At 43.0% G+C, this 18,916-nt stretch overlaps 1 protein-coding gene across 1 annotated transcript; it reads right to left on the reverse strand.

Annotated features, from left to right (window-relative positions):
- Window positions 1–2,119: 2,119 nt before the first annotated feature.
- LOC114039316 (immunoglobulin superfamily member 1-like) lies at window positions 2,120–16,420 on the reverse strand. Its single transcript, XM_027857006.1, has 10 exons — window positions 16,347–16,420; window positions 16,056–16,091; window positions 15,581–15,856; window positions 6,959–7,258; window positions 6,336–6,635; window positions 4,279–4,602; window positions 3,723–3,937; window positions 3,400–3,541; window positions 3,248–3,285; window positions 2,120–2,859 (listed from the first exon to the last, which is right to left on the reverse strand). The coding sequence occupies exons 1-10, from the start codon at window positions 16,378–16,380 to the stop codon at window positions 2,728–2,730; spliced, it is 1,797 nt and encodes a 598-aa protein (XP_027712807.1). The 5' UTR covers window positions 16,381–16,420; the 3' UTR covers window positions 2,120–2,727.
- Between the last annotated feature and the right edge of the window lie 2,496 nt (window positions 16,421–18,916).

Genomic DNA, 18,916 nt, shown 5'->3' on the forward strand with positions numbered 1-18,916 from the left:
CCACCCACCCTCATTGAGAAGGCAAGCAAGTCCATACAGGTTATACAAGTGTAGTCATGCAAAACATAGCTGTAATGCTGTGAAAAACTAACTATATTTCCCTTAATCCTGTCCCACACCCCATTTATTCTATTCTCTCTTTTGACCCTGTCCCTCCTCTGAAGTGTTTGCTTCTGATTACCCCCGTTCCCTAATCTGCCCTCCCTTCATTCATCCCCCTCTCTGTTATCCCCTTCCCCCTTATTTTCCTGTAGGGTAAGATAGATTTCCATGCCCAGTTGAGTGTGTATGTTATTCCCTTCTTAAGCCAAATCCAATGAGAGTAAGATTCACTCATTCCCTCTAACCTTCCATTGTAAAAGCCTTTACTTGTCTGCTTTATGTGAGAAAATTTACCCCATTCTACCTTTCCCTTTCTCTTTCTCCCAGTATAATCTTCTCTCACCCCTTAATTTTAATCTCCAGATGTTACCCCTTCATCTTCAATTCACCCTGTGCCCTCTATGTATCTATCTATATATACATATAATTTTTTTTCTCCAACTACCCTAATACTGACAAATGTCTCATGAGTTACAAATATCATCTTTCTGTGCAGGAATGTAAACAGTTCAACCTTAATAAGTTTCTTATGATTTCCCTTTCCTGTTTACCTCTTCATGCTTCTCTTGGGTCTTGTATTTGAAAGTCAAATTTTCTATCCAGCTCCGGTCTTTTCATCAAGAATGCTTGAAAGTCCTCTATTTCACTGAATATCCATTTTTTCCCCTGAAGGATTATACTCTGTTTTGTTGGGTAAGTGATTATTGGCTGTAATCCTATCTCCTTTGCCCTCCAGAATATCATATTCAAAGCCCTCTAGTCCCTTAATGTAGAAGCTGCTAAATCTTGTGTTATCCTGATTGTGTTTACACAATACTTGAATTGTTTCTTTCTGGCAACTTGCAATATCTTCTCCTTGACCTGGGAACTATGGAATTTGGCTATAATATTCCTTGGATTTTTCCTTTGGGGATCTCTTTCAGGAGGGGATTGGTGGATTTTTTCCATTTCTACTTTACCCTCTAGTTCTAGAATATCAGGGCAGTTTTCCTTGATAATTTTTTGAAAAATGATGTCTAGGCTCTTTTTTTTGATCATGAATTCCAGATAGTCCAATAATTTTTAAATTATCTCTCCTGGATCTATTTTCCAGGTCAGTTATTTTTCTAATGAGATATTTCACATTATCTTCTATTTTTTTTCCCCCATTCTTTTGGTTTTGTTTTACAATGTCTTGATTTCTCACAAAGTCACTAGCTTCTATTTGCTCCATCCTAATTTTTAAGGAAGTATTTTCTTCAGTGAGCTTTTGGACTTCCTTTTTCATTTGGCCAATTCTGCTTTTTAAGGCATTCTTCTCCTCATTGGCTTTTTTGGACCTTTTTTTGCCATTTGGGTTAGGCTATTTTTTAAGGTGTTATTTTCTTCAATATCTTTTTTTTGGTCTTCTTTAGCAAGCTGTTGACTTGTTTTTTCATGATTTTCTTGCATCACTCTCATTTCTTTTCCCAATTTTTCCTCTACTTCTCTTACTTTTTCTCAAAATCCCTTTTGAGCTCTTCCATGGCCTGGGACTGATTCATATTTTTCTTGGAGGTTTTGGATGTAGGAGCTTTGACTTTGTTGTCTTCTGGTTGTATATTTTGATCTTTTTTGTCACTAAAGAAAGATTCTATGGTCTGACTTTTTTTGCACAGTTTGCTCATGTTCCCAGCCAATTACATGAGTTTTAAACTATTTGTTAAGGTAGTGGTCCACTTCCAGTATGGAGAATGTACTGTCCCAAGCTTCAGGGGTGTTGTGCGGCTGTTTTCAGAGATACCTCTAGGGACCTATAAATTTTCAGTTCTTCCAAGGTGGTACGATAAGGGGCGAAGTGTTTACTCCTTTCCTGGTCTGTGCTCTAGTCTATGAGTGACCACAAGCACTCTTTTCTGCCTTGAAACTGTGAGGAGGATTCCTTCTCCACCACTACTACAAGCTCTGCCACACCAGTGCTCCTCCTTGCCCCAGGCCTGCCACCCAGAACTGTGACCCAGATCCAAGCAAGGGCAAAGCAAGAGATTCCTGCCACAGCACCAGCAAAGAGATCCCTGCAATCCTCCTCTGATCAGCCACTTGATTTCCCCTTCTGTCTGTGGGCCAATGCTCCAGAAGCATCCAGTCCACTGGGCTGCAATGGGACTGGGGCTGGGACCAAGCTTCTCTCTCACCATGGTCACAGACCTTTCCTATTGACCTTCTAAGTTGTCTTTGGTGTTTGTGGGTTGAGATATCCAGAAACCACCGCTACTATCCCTTATGCCTGGAATGTTATCTTTCCTCCAATCTGCCTTTCAGTTTGCTTGGATTCCTTTAAAATTTAGCTCCAATGCAGACTAGTTCAGAAGGTCTTTTCTGGTCCTCACCTCTGCTAGTGACTTCCCCTTTGAGATGGTTGTCTCCTTTTTACTTTGTATCTATCTTGTTTGTTTCTCATTATCATAGATGGGTGCAGTTACTTTGCACAAATCTAGAAATGGAAACCCAAATAGGCATCATGGCTCCTCAGTGATGGAAACCTGGGGAAGATGTACTGGAAAAACAGAAGAAATAGGGGTGAAGGACAGGAGAAGAGATAGAAGAAGAGAAGATGGAAGAGGAGAGGATGGGAGAGAATTTTTTCTGTGAAAGGTGCCCAAATCCTCAGTCCCTGGGCACAGAGGAATAGATGGTGGGCTCTGTTGGTGTCTTTGTGTGGTCAGTTTTCCTCTCATTCAAGGTTCTTATGTTCAGCTGAGCGTAAGTTATTCCCTGGGGGTCTTCAGCCATGGGGAACTGAAGAGGAAATACAAGGAAAAGGGAAAAGTGAGTGACTTTGGAGCAGGAGTTCTTAATCTATTGGTATGTTGTGAATACTTTGACAGTTTTTCTGGTGAAAGCTATGGATGGCTTCTCATTATCATTCTGTTAATTATATGAAATGAACTCCATACAATTTCAAAGGAAATAAATGATATTGAAGTACAATGATTGAAATATTTAACAATTATCCCGTTAAGTTAAGGGATCCCCAGTTCAGTAGCCCTACATTGGATGACTAGAAGAAAAAAAATAGTAAATGATTAAGAAGTGGTGCAACTGTGGGCTTAGAACCTGTTGTGAAATGTTATAATTAAGGATGAAACTGGGTCTTCCAGGTGGAGGACAGGATGAGCTGACTCACCAAAGGGTCCCTTGTTCTCTTCTTGGCCATTTCTGTATCTGAGATAGATGGAAAGTTCCATTATTCTCACAGCTTCCCAGGAACAGGAATTGCCTTCACAATTCTATCCTCCCAACCCATTATCACATGCCCTTGCTGCCCAGATCACCTTCACAGGATCTCCTCTCTGGGGGCCTCAGGATGATGGGGCAGGCAGGTACTCCAAGAAAGACAAGGACCACATAGACACCTGAGACAAGGGGAGAGGGAGAAAACAGGACAGTAGGAGAGAATCCACACTGGGAGGCTTTGTGATCAGCCTCTCCTCACCACAGACTCTGTGCAGTGCAGAGGTTATATTGCAAGGAAGGAACAGGGGATTATGGGAAGAGGAGTTGAGTCTCCTTACCTCCTAGGGTTTTCTCCTTGTAAAGACCCTGGTGAGAGAGACATGGGAAGAGAAGAAGTCAGGTCAGGGAAGGTCTCAAAGGAGGAAATAGAGGTCCCAGTCCTTACCCATTTCTATTGCTAAAGACACTAAGGTGTACAACTCTTTCTCACCTATAGGGACGGATCCTCGGCAGAGCATTGCCAGCAAGAGAAGGCACTGAAGGAAGGAAACACAGCTGAAGGTGATAATGAAGGTGTTACTGGACTCTGAACCTGGGGTGATGGAGAAAGAAAAATCTTCATGAGTCACACTAATGGACCCTCACCTTGCCCCTGAAATTGCCTCCTTTTTTCTCCTTCTATCTCCCTCCAGAGCCACCCATCACCACTAGCATTCCAGAGTTTGGCACAAATGCTGCTCAGAATGGGCTTATCCATTGGAACTAAGTTCAGAAACCCCAGAAACCAGGGTAGAGATGTGTGGGTCATGGGGAAGTGTTGGGGGAAGCCCTATGTCCCAGCTCAACACACATGGTCTCTATGGTCCTGGAATTGAGGAAAATGTCAAGGTTACTATTGTTTCTTATCATATGTCTCTTGGCCAGAGCCAAGGCCTTGACTTCATTTCCTTGTAGAAACTGAAGAAGGGAGTGGTCATTGGCATCCACCAGTGGGTCCTGTGGATTTCTCCCTCTCACCTGTCACTCTCAGCTGCAGGGGGTCACTGTGTTGTGTCCAGAGACTTCCATTGGTGAGAAGCTGGTACCCACAGGTGTAGTTTCCAGAATCCTTGGGAGTCACATGAGTCAGGAAGAACTTGGCTCCATCTTGAGTGGTATCCATGCTCTGCAAGATGTTTTCATGTCCTTTCTTGTACAGAACAATCCTAGTAGTCCATGAGGGTCCCCAGCAGAGGAGGGTCACATTGGCTCCTGAGGCCACCTCTGGGCCAGGCAAGGCTGAGATGGAAGGCTTGGGGAGTACATCTGGAAACACAAAGAGACGCCAGAGATCTTTAATGGCCTCGCATAGTTATAATGGAGGTGGATGGAAACAAGGGCTGGGAGGTCCCTGAAAAACTCCTTGACCATCAGCTCTCATTCCTTTGCCTTTTGGTCATTACTTGCCCAAAGTCTCCTTCCCTGGAGGGGCATAGATGCTCAACTTGAGATGTTCTCTGGGCCCACCTAGAAACAGGGTGCATTTCTTCCTTCCATCTTTGGCCCTTGAGCTTGGAGCACTACCTGAGCTGGTCCATCCTTCTACCTTTGCTCTCCTCTTCCTTAGGGATGCCCAGAACTTGTCCCAATCTCTACCTCATGATATTAAAAGAGCTGAAAACAAAATAACTTTTCTGGATTCCTGGCCTGCCTCTAAGGTAGAGTCCCAAACCTCTACCTCTTCCTTGGGTATCTGGACACACCCTCACCTGTCACCCAGATCTCTAGGACCTCACTGTGCTTGGACACCTGGTATGGGGCCATTCTCCTGTGGTAGACACAACTGTAGTTGCCAGCATCCTGGGCCCTCACAGAGAGGAGGGGGAAGTCAGCTGAGGCCCCAGCTGGGCTCTGGCTCTGCAGGGGATGGGAGGTCCCCACCTTCAGCAAAATGAATGTCACACCACTGAGGAATGTCTGAGGGGGCTATCAGCACTGGAAAGTCACATGCATCCCAGCCTCCACCATGAGGCCTGAGATGGCTTAGAGGGAAGGCTTGGGGAGAGACCCTATGAGAGGAAGAACATGGTGCTGGGGGTCAGGACACTTGGGTCAAATCCCTACTCAGACTCTGAGTCCCTTTGTGACCATGGGCCATCCACTTCCTGTCTGAGTCTTGGTTTCATTGTTCAGTTGTTTTTCAGCCATGTCCAACTCTTGATGACTCTATTTGGGGTTTTCTTGGCAAGGATACTGGAGTGGTTTGCCCTTTCCTTCTCTAGCTCATTTTACAGATGAGGAAAGTGAGGTGAACTAGGTTAAGTGACTTCCTCAGGGTCACAGAGATAATACGTGGTTGAGACCAGAACTGAACACAGGAAGATCAGTCTACCTAACTCCAAGCTCAGCATTCTATCCACTGAGCCATGAACCCACCTATGAACCTCAGTTACCACATCTGTAAATAAGAGTTTTGGCCAGAAGATCACTCATGAATTTCTAGCTATTGATAGCCAGGAATTCTGAGGAGTCTTTCATATTTGAGGGAGCTCATCCAATCTATTGTCTCATGCACCTGATGACTCATGGGAGGGAAGGTCATGACCCCTCACTTTTCATCAGGACTATCACAGACAGGCCCAGGGCTCAGCTAAAGCTGAGACTCAGATCATGGTCCAAGAGTGAGAAGGCTCAGGTTCATTTCCAAGCTTGGTCACTCATTTGTCTTGTAACATTGGACAAGTCCTTTTTCTCTGGGTCTCACTTTCCTCATTAGTAATGGGAGGGTTTGGCCTCAAGAACCTCCAAGGCCTCTTTCAGCTTTGGTCTCTGTGACTTTTTTCCTAACCCCCAACTCAGTCCCCACCATCACCTTTCTTCCCTAGATTTTAGATTAGAATAGAAATGCCTCATGTCTTCCAAGACTCCAGAGCCCTGACAGGCCCCAGGGCAGAACTGGCTGTGTAGATACAAGGCCTTGTCTTTGTGAGGCCTCAGTCTGAACAGACCACTGAGGGGTCATAATCAGAGTTATTCTGGGGCCCACACACACCCCTCACCTGGCACCACCAACTCCAGGGCATCACTGGTCTTTGATCCTATAGTAAACATTGTCCTTCCCCTGTAGGTACAGCTGTAGCTCCCAGTGTCCTCAGGTCTCACAGATAGGAGCAGGAAGCTAGTCCAGAGATCTGCTGAGGCCTGCTGCTGCAAGGGCCACAGGGTCCCAGCCTTCCACAGAGTGAAAGTCAACTCTCCAAGGGAAGACAGCTTGGGGCTTGAACACCAGAGAGTGATGTTGGCCCCCGGGGTCACCACGAGGCCATGTTTGGCCCAGAGGGTGGGCTTGGGGAGTAGTCCTGTAGAGAAAGTTGTGCCAATGGTCAAGGTCAGATGTCATTTCTAGGACCCCTCCCCTAAACTCCTAGTGAGAGGGGAAATTGGAACCTTGCCTCTGTTCTCACTTTCTTGTCTGGGGCCTGTTTTGAGCTAGAAATACCACCACTATCCTGGGGCCCAAAACTGAGTCCACATAGAATGGGAGAGGATCCCAGGGTCTCCTCCAGCCTCCCCCTAAACCATCCCTTCAGAATTCCCAGGATTTTATGCTGTCCCCATAAATCTGTGGGCCCCTATCTGGGGAATGGAATTAGGGCTTTGGGGGAATCCCATCTCCAGTCACCAGGCACAATCAGCTCCAGAGTCTCACTGGGGTGTGACCCCCTGTGGGGGGCTGTCTTCTTGTAGTAAATACAGCTGTAGCTCCCAGTATCCTCGGGCCTCACGGACAGAAATGAGAAATTAGCCTGGGTCCCTGCAGGGCTCTGTCGCTGGAAGGGTTCCAGGCTCATTGTGTCCAGCAGAGCAAAACTGTAGTCCTGAGAGGGTGCCTGTGGTGATATTTGGCACCAGATAGTCACTGTTGTCCCTGGGGATATTACAGATCTAGGTGAGACTGAAATGGAGGGTTTGGGGAGGGCTCCTGTGAAAGGAGGAAGGAAGAAAGTTAGAGACCTGATATGTCACCCTGATCCCCTCAAATCATTCCTTGAAATAGACCTGGGAAGAGGGAGGATGGACCGAGGGGCTCTGGCCAGGTCCTTTTGTCCAGCTCTGTAGGCTTGTTCGTGGCTGATTAACTGGGCTCCCTGGTTCACCCTCAGAAAGACAATGGGAGGAGAAAGGAGATGGGAAGGGGAGGTCAGAAACTTCTGGTGCTAAGAGAGTAAAGAAGGAATCCTCATAAGGCCTCCAAAATTCCCCTTTAAACAACTAGGAAACCATGTCAGAATCGGTCTAGCAACAGGGAAGCAGGCGACCAGCCTGTCCGGAAAGGTTTGTTTCACTGGGCTGGGAGGGAAAAAGGTCCAAGAACAACAGCAGCAGCCAGCCTCACAACTTGGAGGCTCTACACGCAAGGCTCTAAGCCTGTGGCAATCCACCAGTAAGTCCCTGCCCTCCTGCACACCAGGAGACCCCTAGACAAGTGAGCAGTCTGTTTAGTTCCACAAGGTCCCATCCCAGTGACCCCACTCCCAGCATAATTCACCAGCAAAACCCTTGACCCCATTGCTGACCAGTGGCGAAGCCCTACCCTGGGGCTGGCCAACAGTGAGACCCCACCTCTGGGACCCTGTTTCCATAGCAACCCAGCATCAGAGCTCTACCCCTCAGGCAGATCAACAACAAAATTACTCCTCCAGGGCCTAGAAGTAGAGAGGTCTTATTTTCATAACAACCCAGCAGCAAGTCCCCACACCTGGACCAGGCCAGTAGCTAAATTCCACACCCAGGGGAGGCCAACAGGAAGGCCCCACTCCCTCAGTACAAGCCAGAAGGGAAGCCTACCTTTCAGAGAAAAGGAGCAGCAAAGCCCTGAAGCCCAGTGAAAGCCCAAGCACAGAAAGCTTGGGAAAGTACAGGGCCAGAGCCCAACTTTCTCATAAAAACATTAAGTCACAAAAAAAGATTAAAAGAAAATGACGGGAAAAAAACCCCCCAAAAAACCCCAAAAAGAGCTCACTATAGAAAATAACTATGGTGATAGGGAGGAATGAGGCATAAATTTAGAAGAAGACAATAATATCAAAATGGCTACATGGAAGTCTCAAAAAAAAATGTAATTTGGTCTCAGGCCCAAAATAATTCCCGTAAGAGCTTAAAAAGGATTTAAAAAAGCAAATTAAAGAAGTAGGAGAAAAAATGGGAAAAAACGAGAATAATGCAAGAGAATCATGAATATACAGTCAATAGCATGGGAAAAGATATGTAAAAATTTCCTGAGGAAAATAACTCCCAAAAAAATAGAATTGGCCAAATAGAAAAAGGAGTACAAAAGCTCACTGAAGAAAATGATTCCTTAAAAATTAGAATGGAATAAATGGAAACTAATGACTCTATGAAACATCAAAATATGACAAAACAAAATTTAAAAAGTTTAAAAAATAGAAGAAAATGTGAAATTTCTCATTGGAAAAATAATTGACCTACAAAATAGATCCAGGAGAGATAATAAAGGAATAATTGGAGTACCTGAAAGCCATGATATAAAAATGACTGGAAAATGTCTTTCAAGAAATTATAAAAAAAAAAAAAACAACCCAAACTTCCCTGGTATGTTAGAGCCAGAGGGCAAAATAGAAATTGAAATAATCCACCAATCACCACCTAAAAGAGATCCTAAAATAAAAACCCCCAGGAACATCATAGCCAAATTCCAGAGCTCACAGATCAATGAGAAATATTGCAAGTAGCTCAAACGAAACTTCAAATATCGTATAGCTACAGTCAGGATTACACAGTATTTGGCAGCTTCCACATTAAAGAACTGGAGGGTTTGGAATATGATATTCCAGAAGGCAAAGGAGTTAGGATTACAACCATGAATCACCTACCCAGCAAAATTGAACACACTATTTCAGGGGAAAAAGATGGATATTTAATGGAATAGAGTACTTTTAAGCATTTCTAATTAAAACACCAGAGCTGAATAAAAATGTGACCTCCAAATACAAGACTCAAGGGAAACATAAAAAAAAGGTAAAAAAAAAAAAAGAAACAAGAGAGAGAGAGAGAAAACAAAAAATACAATAAAGTGAAATGTTTATATCTCTATATGGCAAGATAATATTTGTAACTCTTAACAACTTTATTACTATAAGAGCAAATAGGAGGCATATCTGTAGACAGAGGGTGTGGATATAAGGTGACTTTGATGGGATGATACAAAAAAATAAAAACAAAATTATAGGATGATGAAGAAAATTGCACTGGAAGAAGGAGGGGGAGAGATTGGGGTAAATTATCCCACATAAAAGAGGCATGAAAGAATTATAAAGGAGGGGAAATTCGGGGCTGGGGTAGTGAACACAGTTTCAACCTTAATCTCATCAAAATTGGCTCAAAGAGGGAATAACGTACACACTCAGTTGGATATGGAAATCTATCTAAACCTACAGTGAAATAAAAAGAGATGAGTATAATAGAAGGAAGAGAGAGGATTGATAAAAGGGAGGGTATATTGGGGAAGGAAGTGATCAGAAGTAAAACACATGTGAGTAGGAAAGGGTGGGATATAAAAGAGAGGTGGATAAAAAAGTGAAAAATAGTATGGAGTTATTTATGATAACTATAAATGTGAATGGGATGAACTCACTCATAAAATGGAAGTGTATAGTACAATGGATTAAAAACCATAATCTTACAATATCTTATTTACAAGAAACACATTTAGAGCAGAGAGATAAACACAGGGTAAAGGTAAATAGCTGGAAAGAATCTGTTATGCTTCAGCTGAAGCAAAGAAAGTAGGGGTAGAAATCACGAACTCAGACAAAACAAAAGCAAAAATATATCTAATTAAAAGAAATAAAGAAGGAAACAGTATCTTGCTGAAAGATTCCATAGACAATAAAGTCAAATCAATACTAAACATACGTGCACCAAATGGTACAGCATCTAAATTTTTGAAGGAGAAGTCAAATGAGTTGCAGGAGGAAATAGATAATAAAACTATACTAGTAGGAGACCTCTACTGTCCCCACTCAAAACTAGATAAATCTAACCAAAAAATAAACAAGAAAGAAGTTAAGGAGGTGAATAAAATTCCAGAAAAGTTAGATATGATAGATCTGTGGGGAAAACTGAATGGGAATAGAAAGGAATATAATTTTTTTTCCTTCTCAATAGCATATGACACCTACACAAAACTGACCAGGTATTAGGACATAAAACCTCACAATCAAATGCAGAAAAGCAGAAACAGTAAATGCATCTTTTTTTTTATCACAATGCAATAAAAATTACATTCAATAATGGACAATGGAGAGATTAAAAATTAATTGGAAGTTAAATAATCTAATCCTAAAAAGCAAGTGGGTCAAATAATAAATCATAGAAACAAACAATAAATAATTTCATTAAAGAGAATGACAATGAGACAACATACCAATATTTATGGGATGCAGTTAAAGCAGTACATAGGTGAAAATTTATCTCTCTAATTGCTTGCATCAGTAACATAGAGAAAAAGCACATCAATGAATTGGGTATGCAACTAAAAAAAGCTAGAAAAAGAACAAATTAAAAATCCCTAATTAAACACCAAATTATAAGTTCTATAAATCAAAAGAGAAATGAATAACATTAAAATCAAGCAAACCATTTAACTAATAAATAAAACTAGAAGCTAGTGTTATGAAAAAAACAATAAAATATATATTACCTTTGGTTAATTTGATTTTAAAAAAGGGAAGAAAAAAATCAAATCACTAGTATCAAAAATGAAAGGGGTGAATTCACAACCAAAGAAGAGGAAATTAAGACAATTGTTAGGAGCTATTTTCCCAATTATATAATAATAAATTTGATGATCTAAATGAAATGAATATCTACAAAAATACAAATTACGTAGATTAACAGAATAAGAAATACAATACTTAACCCAAACTTGGAAAAAGATATTGAACAAGCCATCAATGACATTCCTAAGAAAAAATTCCCAGGATCAGATGGATTCACAAGGGAATTCTATCAAATATTTAAATAACAGTTAATCATGATAATAATAAATTATTTGGAAAAATAGGTGAAGGAGTCCTACCAAATTCCTTTTATGACACAAATATGGTACTGATACCCAAACCAAAAAGAGCCGAGACAAAGGAAATTATACACCAATTTCCCTAATGAATATTGATGCAAAAAAAAAAATACTAGAAAAGGGACTAAAGCAATATGTCACAAAAATTGTACACTATGATCAGGTGGGATCAATATTAGGAAAACTATCAGCATAATTGACCATATCAATCACAAAATGAACAGAAATCATATGATTATCTCAATAGAGGCAGAAAAAGCCTTTGACAAAATGCAGCACCCATTCTTCTTAAAAACCCTGGAGAGTATAGGAATCAAAGAAGTTTACTTTAAAATAAGTAATATTTATCTAAAACCATCAGCCAACAATATCTATAATGGGGATACATTAGACACCTTTCCATTACAATCAGGGGCAAAGCAAGGATGCTCCTTATCACCTCTATTATTTAATATTGTACTAGAAATGTTAGCTATAGCAATAAGAGAAGAAAAAGAAATTAAAGGCATTAGAATCGGCAATGTAGAAACAAAACCATCACTCTTTGCAGATGATATGATGGTATGCTTAGAGAATCCTAGAGAATCGACTAAAAATCTACTTGAAATTATTCACAACTTTAGCAAAGTTGCAGGACACAAAATAAACCCACGTAAGCATTTCTACATATTACCAACAAAGTCCAGCAGAAGAGATAGCAAGAGAAATTCCACTTAAAATAACTGTAGACAATATAAAATACTTGGGTGTCTACCTGCCAAGCCAAACTCAGAACTTACATGAACACAACTATAAAATACTTTTCGCACAAATAAAGTCAGATCCAAAAAATTGGAAAAATATTAATTGTTCATGGATATGTTGAGTCAATATAATAAAAAGGACAATTCTACATAAATTTCTCTATCTATTTACTGCCATACCAATCAAACTATCAAAAATTGTTTTATGTAGCTAGAAAAAATAATAAAATTCATCTGGAAGAACAAAACTCAAGGATATCAAGGGAATCAATGAAAAAAAGGTGAAAAAGGTGGCCTAGCCATACCAGATCTCAAACTGTATTATAATGCAGTGATTATCAAAATAATTTAGTGCTGGCTAAGAAAAAGAGTGATGGATCAGTGGAATAGATTAGGTACAAATTATAGTAAATGACCCTAGTAATCTAGTACATGACAAACCCAAAGATCCAAGCTTTTGGAATAAAAACTCATTATTTGACAAAAACTGCTGGGAAAGCTAGAAAACAGCATGGCAAAAACTAGGTCAACATCTCACACCATATGCTAAGGTAAGTTTGAAATGGGTACGTGATTTACACATAAAGGGTGATACCATAAACAAATTAAGAGAGCATGGAATAGTTTACCTGTCATATTTATGGATAAAGGAAGAATTTAGGCCCAAAGAAGATATAGAGAGTCTTACAAAATATAAAATAGATCATTTTGATTACATAATATTAAAGTTTTTTTTTTTTGCATTAACAAAACCAATGCATACAATATTATAAGGAAAACAGAACACTGGGGGAAATTTTTACAGCCAGTGTTTCTGATAAAGGCCTCATTTCTCAAATATATAGAGAACTGAGTCAAATTTACAAAAATACTAATCATTCCCCAATTGACAAATGGTTAAAGGATATAAACAGGCAGTTTTCAGACAAAGAAATCAAAGCTATCTAGTCATATTAAAAAATACTCCAAATCACTATTGATCAGAGAAATGCAAATTAAAACAACTCTGAGTTACCACCTCGCACCTATTAGAGTGACTCATATAACAAAAAAGGAAAATGGTGGATGTTGGAGGGGATGTGGGAAAATAGGGTGTGAACTCATTTAATCATTCTGGAGAACAATTTGGAATTATGCTTGGAGGGCAACCAAACTCTACATATCTTTTGATCCAGCAATACCACTGCTAAGTCTATCTCCCAAAGACATCCAGAAAATGAGAAAAGGACCTATTTGTACAAAAATATTTATAGCAGCATTTTTTTTGATGGCTAAGAATTGGACATCAAAGTGATACCCATCAATTGGGGAACGGCTAAACAAGCTGTCATGTGATTGTAGTGGAATATTGTTATGCTATGAGAAATGAAAAGCAGTATGATTTCAGAAAAACCTGGAAAGACTTACATGACTGGATATCTAGTGAAGCAAGAAGAACCAGGAGAACATCATACACAGTAACAACGATATTGTTCAGTGAAGAACTGTGAATGACTTAGCCGTTCTCAGCAATATCGTGATCTAAGACAATCCCAAAGGATTCAGGATGAAGCATACTATCTGCTTCTAGAGAAAGAACTGATGTTTTCTGAATACAGACTGAAGTAGGCTTTTCTTTTATTCTAGTCACCTTGTACAAAAAGATTAATATGGAAATGTTTTACATAATTGCACATGTATAACCTATATATCTGATTGCTTTCCATCTCAGGGAGGGGAGAGAAGAGAGAGGGAAGAAAGGAAGGATAGAATTTGGAACTCAAAACTTTAAATAAAAATGTTTGTTAAAAAATAAAAAGAGAGGGAAACAGACAGGAAGAAGTGACAGAGAGAAGGAGACAGAGAGATAGAGACAGATAAAGAAGGTGGGAGAGAGAGAGAAAGAGGGGAAGGGAGACAGAGAAAAGTAGAGGAGGAATACGGAAAGAGAGAGAAGCAGAGAGAGAGAGAGAGAGAGAGAGAGAGAGAGAGAGAGAGAGAGAGAGAGAGAGAGGCCAAGAGAGCTTCTAAATAAACTGTTAAAACTTTCTCTACAGAAAGAAAAGGAGTCACTGTCTCTCATCTGTCCCTCTTCTTACACCCTTCGAGTGACTCAGCTCTGTCTCACAACCTGGGCCTGCTGGATCAAGGCAGGATCCTAATGCAACATCACTGGAACTTCCAGACCTTTCCCTTAAGCTTTAAGGTTTGCTAAGCTCTTTCCTCCCAATAAACCCATGACACGAGGGTTAGACAGAACTCAGATTCCCAGTCCTCACCCGTACCCACTTCCCCACACTGCTGCCTGGTGCTAGGTTCCTGTCCAGGTGCCACCCCTGCCCACCCCTCAGTGAAGTCAGAGCAGAGCTGGCAGAGCTCTGTGTCTCCCCGGGTGGGCAGGGGCTGGCCGAGGAGCGTGGGGGCTCCCTCTCGGCTGTTCTGTGATGAATAAGATTTTCTCTGGTTCTCTTTCCCACACTGATAACTCACCTATCAGACACCTCCTGTTCAGCTATGGGGGCACTCCAAAGGTTTAGGGAAGATTCCACCCCTGCTGCCCTCAGGGAGCTCACAGTCCAAGGAATCACAGGGATTTGAGCTCAAATTGTGTCATTGGAAAATACAGACCATGAGCTTCATGTCATGGAAGAAGGAACCTGAGGTTCACAGAAGGTCAAGGACTTGCCCACAGTCCCCCAGCTAGGACCTGGGAGGAGAAGGCATTTGAACCCCATGCCACAGACTCCCAGTCTGGTGGGAAGCACCCTAGTGTTAGAGTGCGCACACAAGATAGGTGTGGGCACCATGCTGGGAGGGCCAAGGGCCAGGACATTGCCACTTAATGCAATCAGAGACAGCATCCTAGAGCGGCCAGGATTTGAGCTGGGCTTTAAGAATGTGTAGGAAAATGATGAACGAAGGTGGGAAAGGCATCATAGGCAGGGGGAACTGTGTGAGCAAAGGAAGAACGGTGGGATGTAAAGAGAGGTGATGTTGTCATCTGTCCAGGCTGATGGGAAAGCAGTGAGGGCAAAGGGAACAAGGGGAGACACAGCTGGACAGGATGGATGTTGCCAGTTTGGGCCTAAGAGGGGACCGGAAAAGTTTATCTGGATAAAGTTTGCTCTGGAAAAGCTATGTGCCCCTATTCCCAAAGGCTGCTGTGTATCCTGTGAGGGAGGAGCCGCCCAGCTCTCCTGGCTGGGTCACCAGGGACACTGACCAGGTGGCGAAACATCCCAGGGTTTGGGCGTGGGAGACGTGGGTTCAAATCTTAGCCCTGACACTATTTCCCTAAAATGTTCCATAGAGAATAAGGGGCTCCCAGAACCTGGGTAAATAGGGATGTTAAGGGGAGGCAGGTAGTAAAGCCTGAGGGTTTGTCCCACTTGTAGGTGACTCTCCAGAGAGGGGTCTGGGGCTCCTCTCTCAGGTCTGGCCTCCTTCCCACTAGGGATGGTTGTAGACTAGCACCCCTCACCTGTCACCACCAGGGCCAGGGCTTCACTGAGCTCTGACCACCAGGGCCCCTGCCCAGAGCGGCAGCTGTAGCTTCTCGCATCTCTCCAGTCATCCACATTCCTGAGCACGAACTCTGCCTGCTGCCAGGATGCATTTCTCTCCTCTCTGAGCTCTCCATCCTTCCAGAGCTGGAATCGGTCACTCCCCAGGTGGCCCTGGCACCTGAGGGTCACATCTGCTCCCCGGGGGACCACAGGACTCGGGATGGCCCAGAGGGTGGGCCTGGGAAGGGTGTCTGAGAAGGAAAGAAATTTGATTTCCAGAGATTCCTCTGGCCCTGGTGTGTTTTTCACCTGTAACCTCTTCCTGAGTCACTTCATCCATTCACCACATCATCCCCTGTTCCCTCCCTAATTATTCCCGGAGTATATTTCTGGGTTGATTAGAAACAATGAGTGAAAAGAGAACAGTGGGATCTTGGGGGCAGGACTCACCCATTTGTGCCCTCAGCGCCCAGTCCAGACACAGCCCTGTAAGAAAAGCTCAGGTTACAGATGCCTCCCTTCCAGCCCACACTGAGCCCATCCCCAGCTCTCACCAAAGCCCCTGGACCTCATTCTGATTTCGTCAGAACACTAAGAGCCCTTTGAGCAGACACAAGGCTCCTGCTCTGCCCCAAATGGTTCTGTCTCCTCCTTAATGAACTTTCTTATCCCTCCGAGTCAGTCAGCCAAGAACCTTGTCACAAAATCCCTCTCTCCCCTGGCCTGACCCTGGACACTCACCAATGGAGAACAGGAAAGTGACTGTGGGGCCCATGGTGGATTTTCAGCTCTGTCCTGGGCTGCCCAGCCTCAACTGTGCAGAGTGGAAAAGGTAGGTGGAGTAGAGGCTGTCCTAGGATGTGGTGGCCAGCCCAGCTGCTGTATACCACCTAACTCAGGCCCCACAACTTCCGCTCTTATACTGATGAATGAGGGACCATGGTCCTTCAGTGCTTACCTCTGAGAGAATCAGAGTCTTAAGGTAAACGTAGCCTGTCACGGGCCAGGGAATCTGATGAGTAACTAGTATTGAAGACCACCAAAGGGCACCTGTGCCACAAATACTGAGATTTGCCTGGAAATGACCAGGGCCCCCATGAAAGTCTCACCCTGAAAGGACCAAGATCGGGCACAGAGGCCTAATGCCATGACCACGTAAGACTAGGCCTCAGACCCTAGACTCAGTTGGTTTGTGAGCAGATGGTCCATCCATGGTGTGACTTCTGGGTCAGTCTTACCATCTGCTCTTTGGAATAAATAACAAGAACAACAGTAATAATAATAATAATGGCTAACATTTATATAGAACTTTCAGTTTTGCAAAGTAAGTTACCAACACTATTTCATCTCATCCTCACAACAACATACGAGGGAGAGTCTATATTATCCTCATTTTGCAGATGGGAAAATTGAAGTGGACAGAGGTGAAGTCACTTGCCCAGGTTTTTAAAGCCAGATTTGAATTCTGGTCTTCCTGACTACAAATCTGCAGAAGTTATGAAGCTTGTTCCAGGTACTATAGTTATTCAGTACGGGGTACCCACCCTCCAGGTATTCAAATGTCCCAGCTCCTGCATTTCCTCTAAACATTTCCCCAACGACAGCACCTTTCACCCCAGGAATAGCCTGCCATAGCATTCACAGCTGCATTTACAGTCTACTCAGCTATTGCACTCACCTGTGGAGCTGACCCTTGACCCAGAGGGCCTCAGGAGCCCTGAGTGAGCACAGCTGACAGTCTGTGCTTGCTTGTATCTCATCACTCTGTGCTTTCCTGATAAGGAGGCCTATGATACAGGCAGCCTCCAGCTTAGACAAGACCCAGCTCAAATTCAAGGACCATTTATTAAGCTCCTACTGTGTGACCTATCCTGTGCTGCATGTTAGAAGTGAAAAACCAAAAGAGAAACAGGACTGCCCCGATGGAGCTTACACTCTATTGGTGAGAACAAAATATATTTAAGTATGTATGTCAGTACAAATTATTTATGTAAAATATTTGTAGGTGGAAGGCACAGCTTTAACTTTCAAGGGAAGCTTGTTAACAACAAAACAAGATTCCCAGAAGGCACAAAGTAAAGGTAGGGGAGAGTGGGATGAGACATTGAGAGGACTGAAGTTGAAATGAATGAGCTGTGATAGAAGAGAGTCTGGTGATCACATTTGGCCAGGGCAGCCCACGGCTCAGATTCCTGCGTGGACGCAGTGGATGGCTAGCCCTTCACTGCAGTAATAAGTAAGATTGACTTCACTTTCATTCCTCGTGAATGGAAAAGGGGGGGTGAGGACACATGTGTGATGTCAGGCCAGATGGTCGCTGGTCCTGTCTGGTGCACAATCCATCATCAAACACTAATTAAGCATCCAATGTCACCAGGCTGTAAGGTAGCGGAATGGCGGAGGAGATACAAAGACAGAAAGTTCTCCTGGAGCTTCCATTGTCTTAGGTGGGACAACATGTGCACAGGTCGACGTTTGTGCAGAACACATATACACAGGACTAATATAAAATAAAGACATGCGTGTGGGTAGATAGTCGTTGGTTTGAGAGGGAAAGCACTGACAGCTGGGGAATCAGGAAAGACTTTGTGTTGAAGCTGATGCATATTAGCAGGGCCCTGAATGAATGGAGGGATCCTGTAAGGCAAAGGTCAGGGAGGAGGGCATTATAGACAGAGGGTCCATACAAAGATGGAGACTGGTGTGGGAAGCAGTGGCTGGACCTCAGAGCGCAGGAAGGAGACCAATGAATAACAAGGCAGGAAGGGACCTTGGGCACAGGCTGTGAAGGGCTTTGAAAGCCACACAGAGAAAAGTCTGCGTTTTATCCTAGACATATTCGGGAGCCATTGTTGTGTACTGAAGAAGGGGATGATATGGAAGTCTTGTTCCTCTGGAAAATTACTCTGTCAGTTGTGAGGAGGCTGGATTGGGGGTGGGGAGAGGAAGTGCTTAGTGGAGTTCTGGGGTCAGGCTGGTTATAGAGGCATGTTTGAGATACCCCACTTAGGTCAGCTGATTATCTCTCCAGGGTGGGGGGGTCATGGAAGGATCATAGTTCCCGGACCCTGTACATGTTCCAATTGGTGAATGTATTCATTTGAATGTGGTGTCCAGAAGGAGGTTTGTGCTGAAAGGACCCCAGGAAGAACCTGGGAGTGTGGAAGGTGGTGGCCATGAGTAGGGACTAGGTCATCTGGGATGTGGGGAATCTGCTGGGCAGGGGAAGGTAGAAATATGGCCCTGATTTCTCAACTTTCCTTTTTTAATTTTTTTTAATTTTAGACGTAAATACTAAAATTTAAATACAC

Source organism: Vombatus ursinus, unplaced genomic scaffold (genome assembly GCF_900497805.2).
Source record: "Vombatus ursinus unplaced genomic scaffold, bare-nosed wombat genome assembly UNPS02011822.1, whole genome shotgun sequence".
Taxonomy (NCBI): domain Eukaryota; kingdom Metazoa; phylum Chordata; class Mammalia; order Diprotodontia; family Vombatidae; genus Vombatus; species Vombatus ursinus.

Bases quoted from the DNA above. Each gene is read 5' to 3' on its own strand.
- LOC114039316 (XM_027857006.1), bottom strand. From the start codon at position 16,380: ATGGGCCCCACAGTCACTTTCCTGTTCTCCATTG. The intron at 16,092-16,346 runs GTGAGTGTCCAG...CTTTTCTTACAG, and splicing joins CACTTTCCTGTTCTCCATTG to GGCTGTGTCTGGACTGGGCG. The intron at 6,636-6,958 runs GTGACTGGAGAT...CTTTCTCTACAG, and splicing joins TCTGGAGCTGATTGTGCCTG to GACTACTCCCCAAGCCCACC.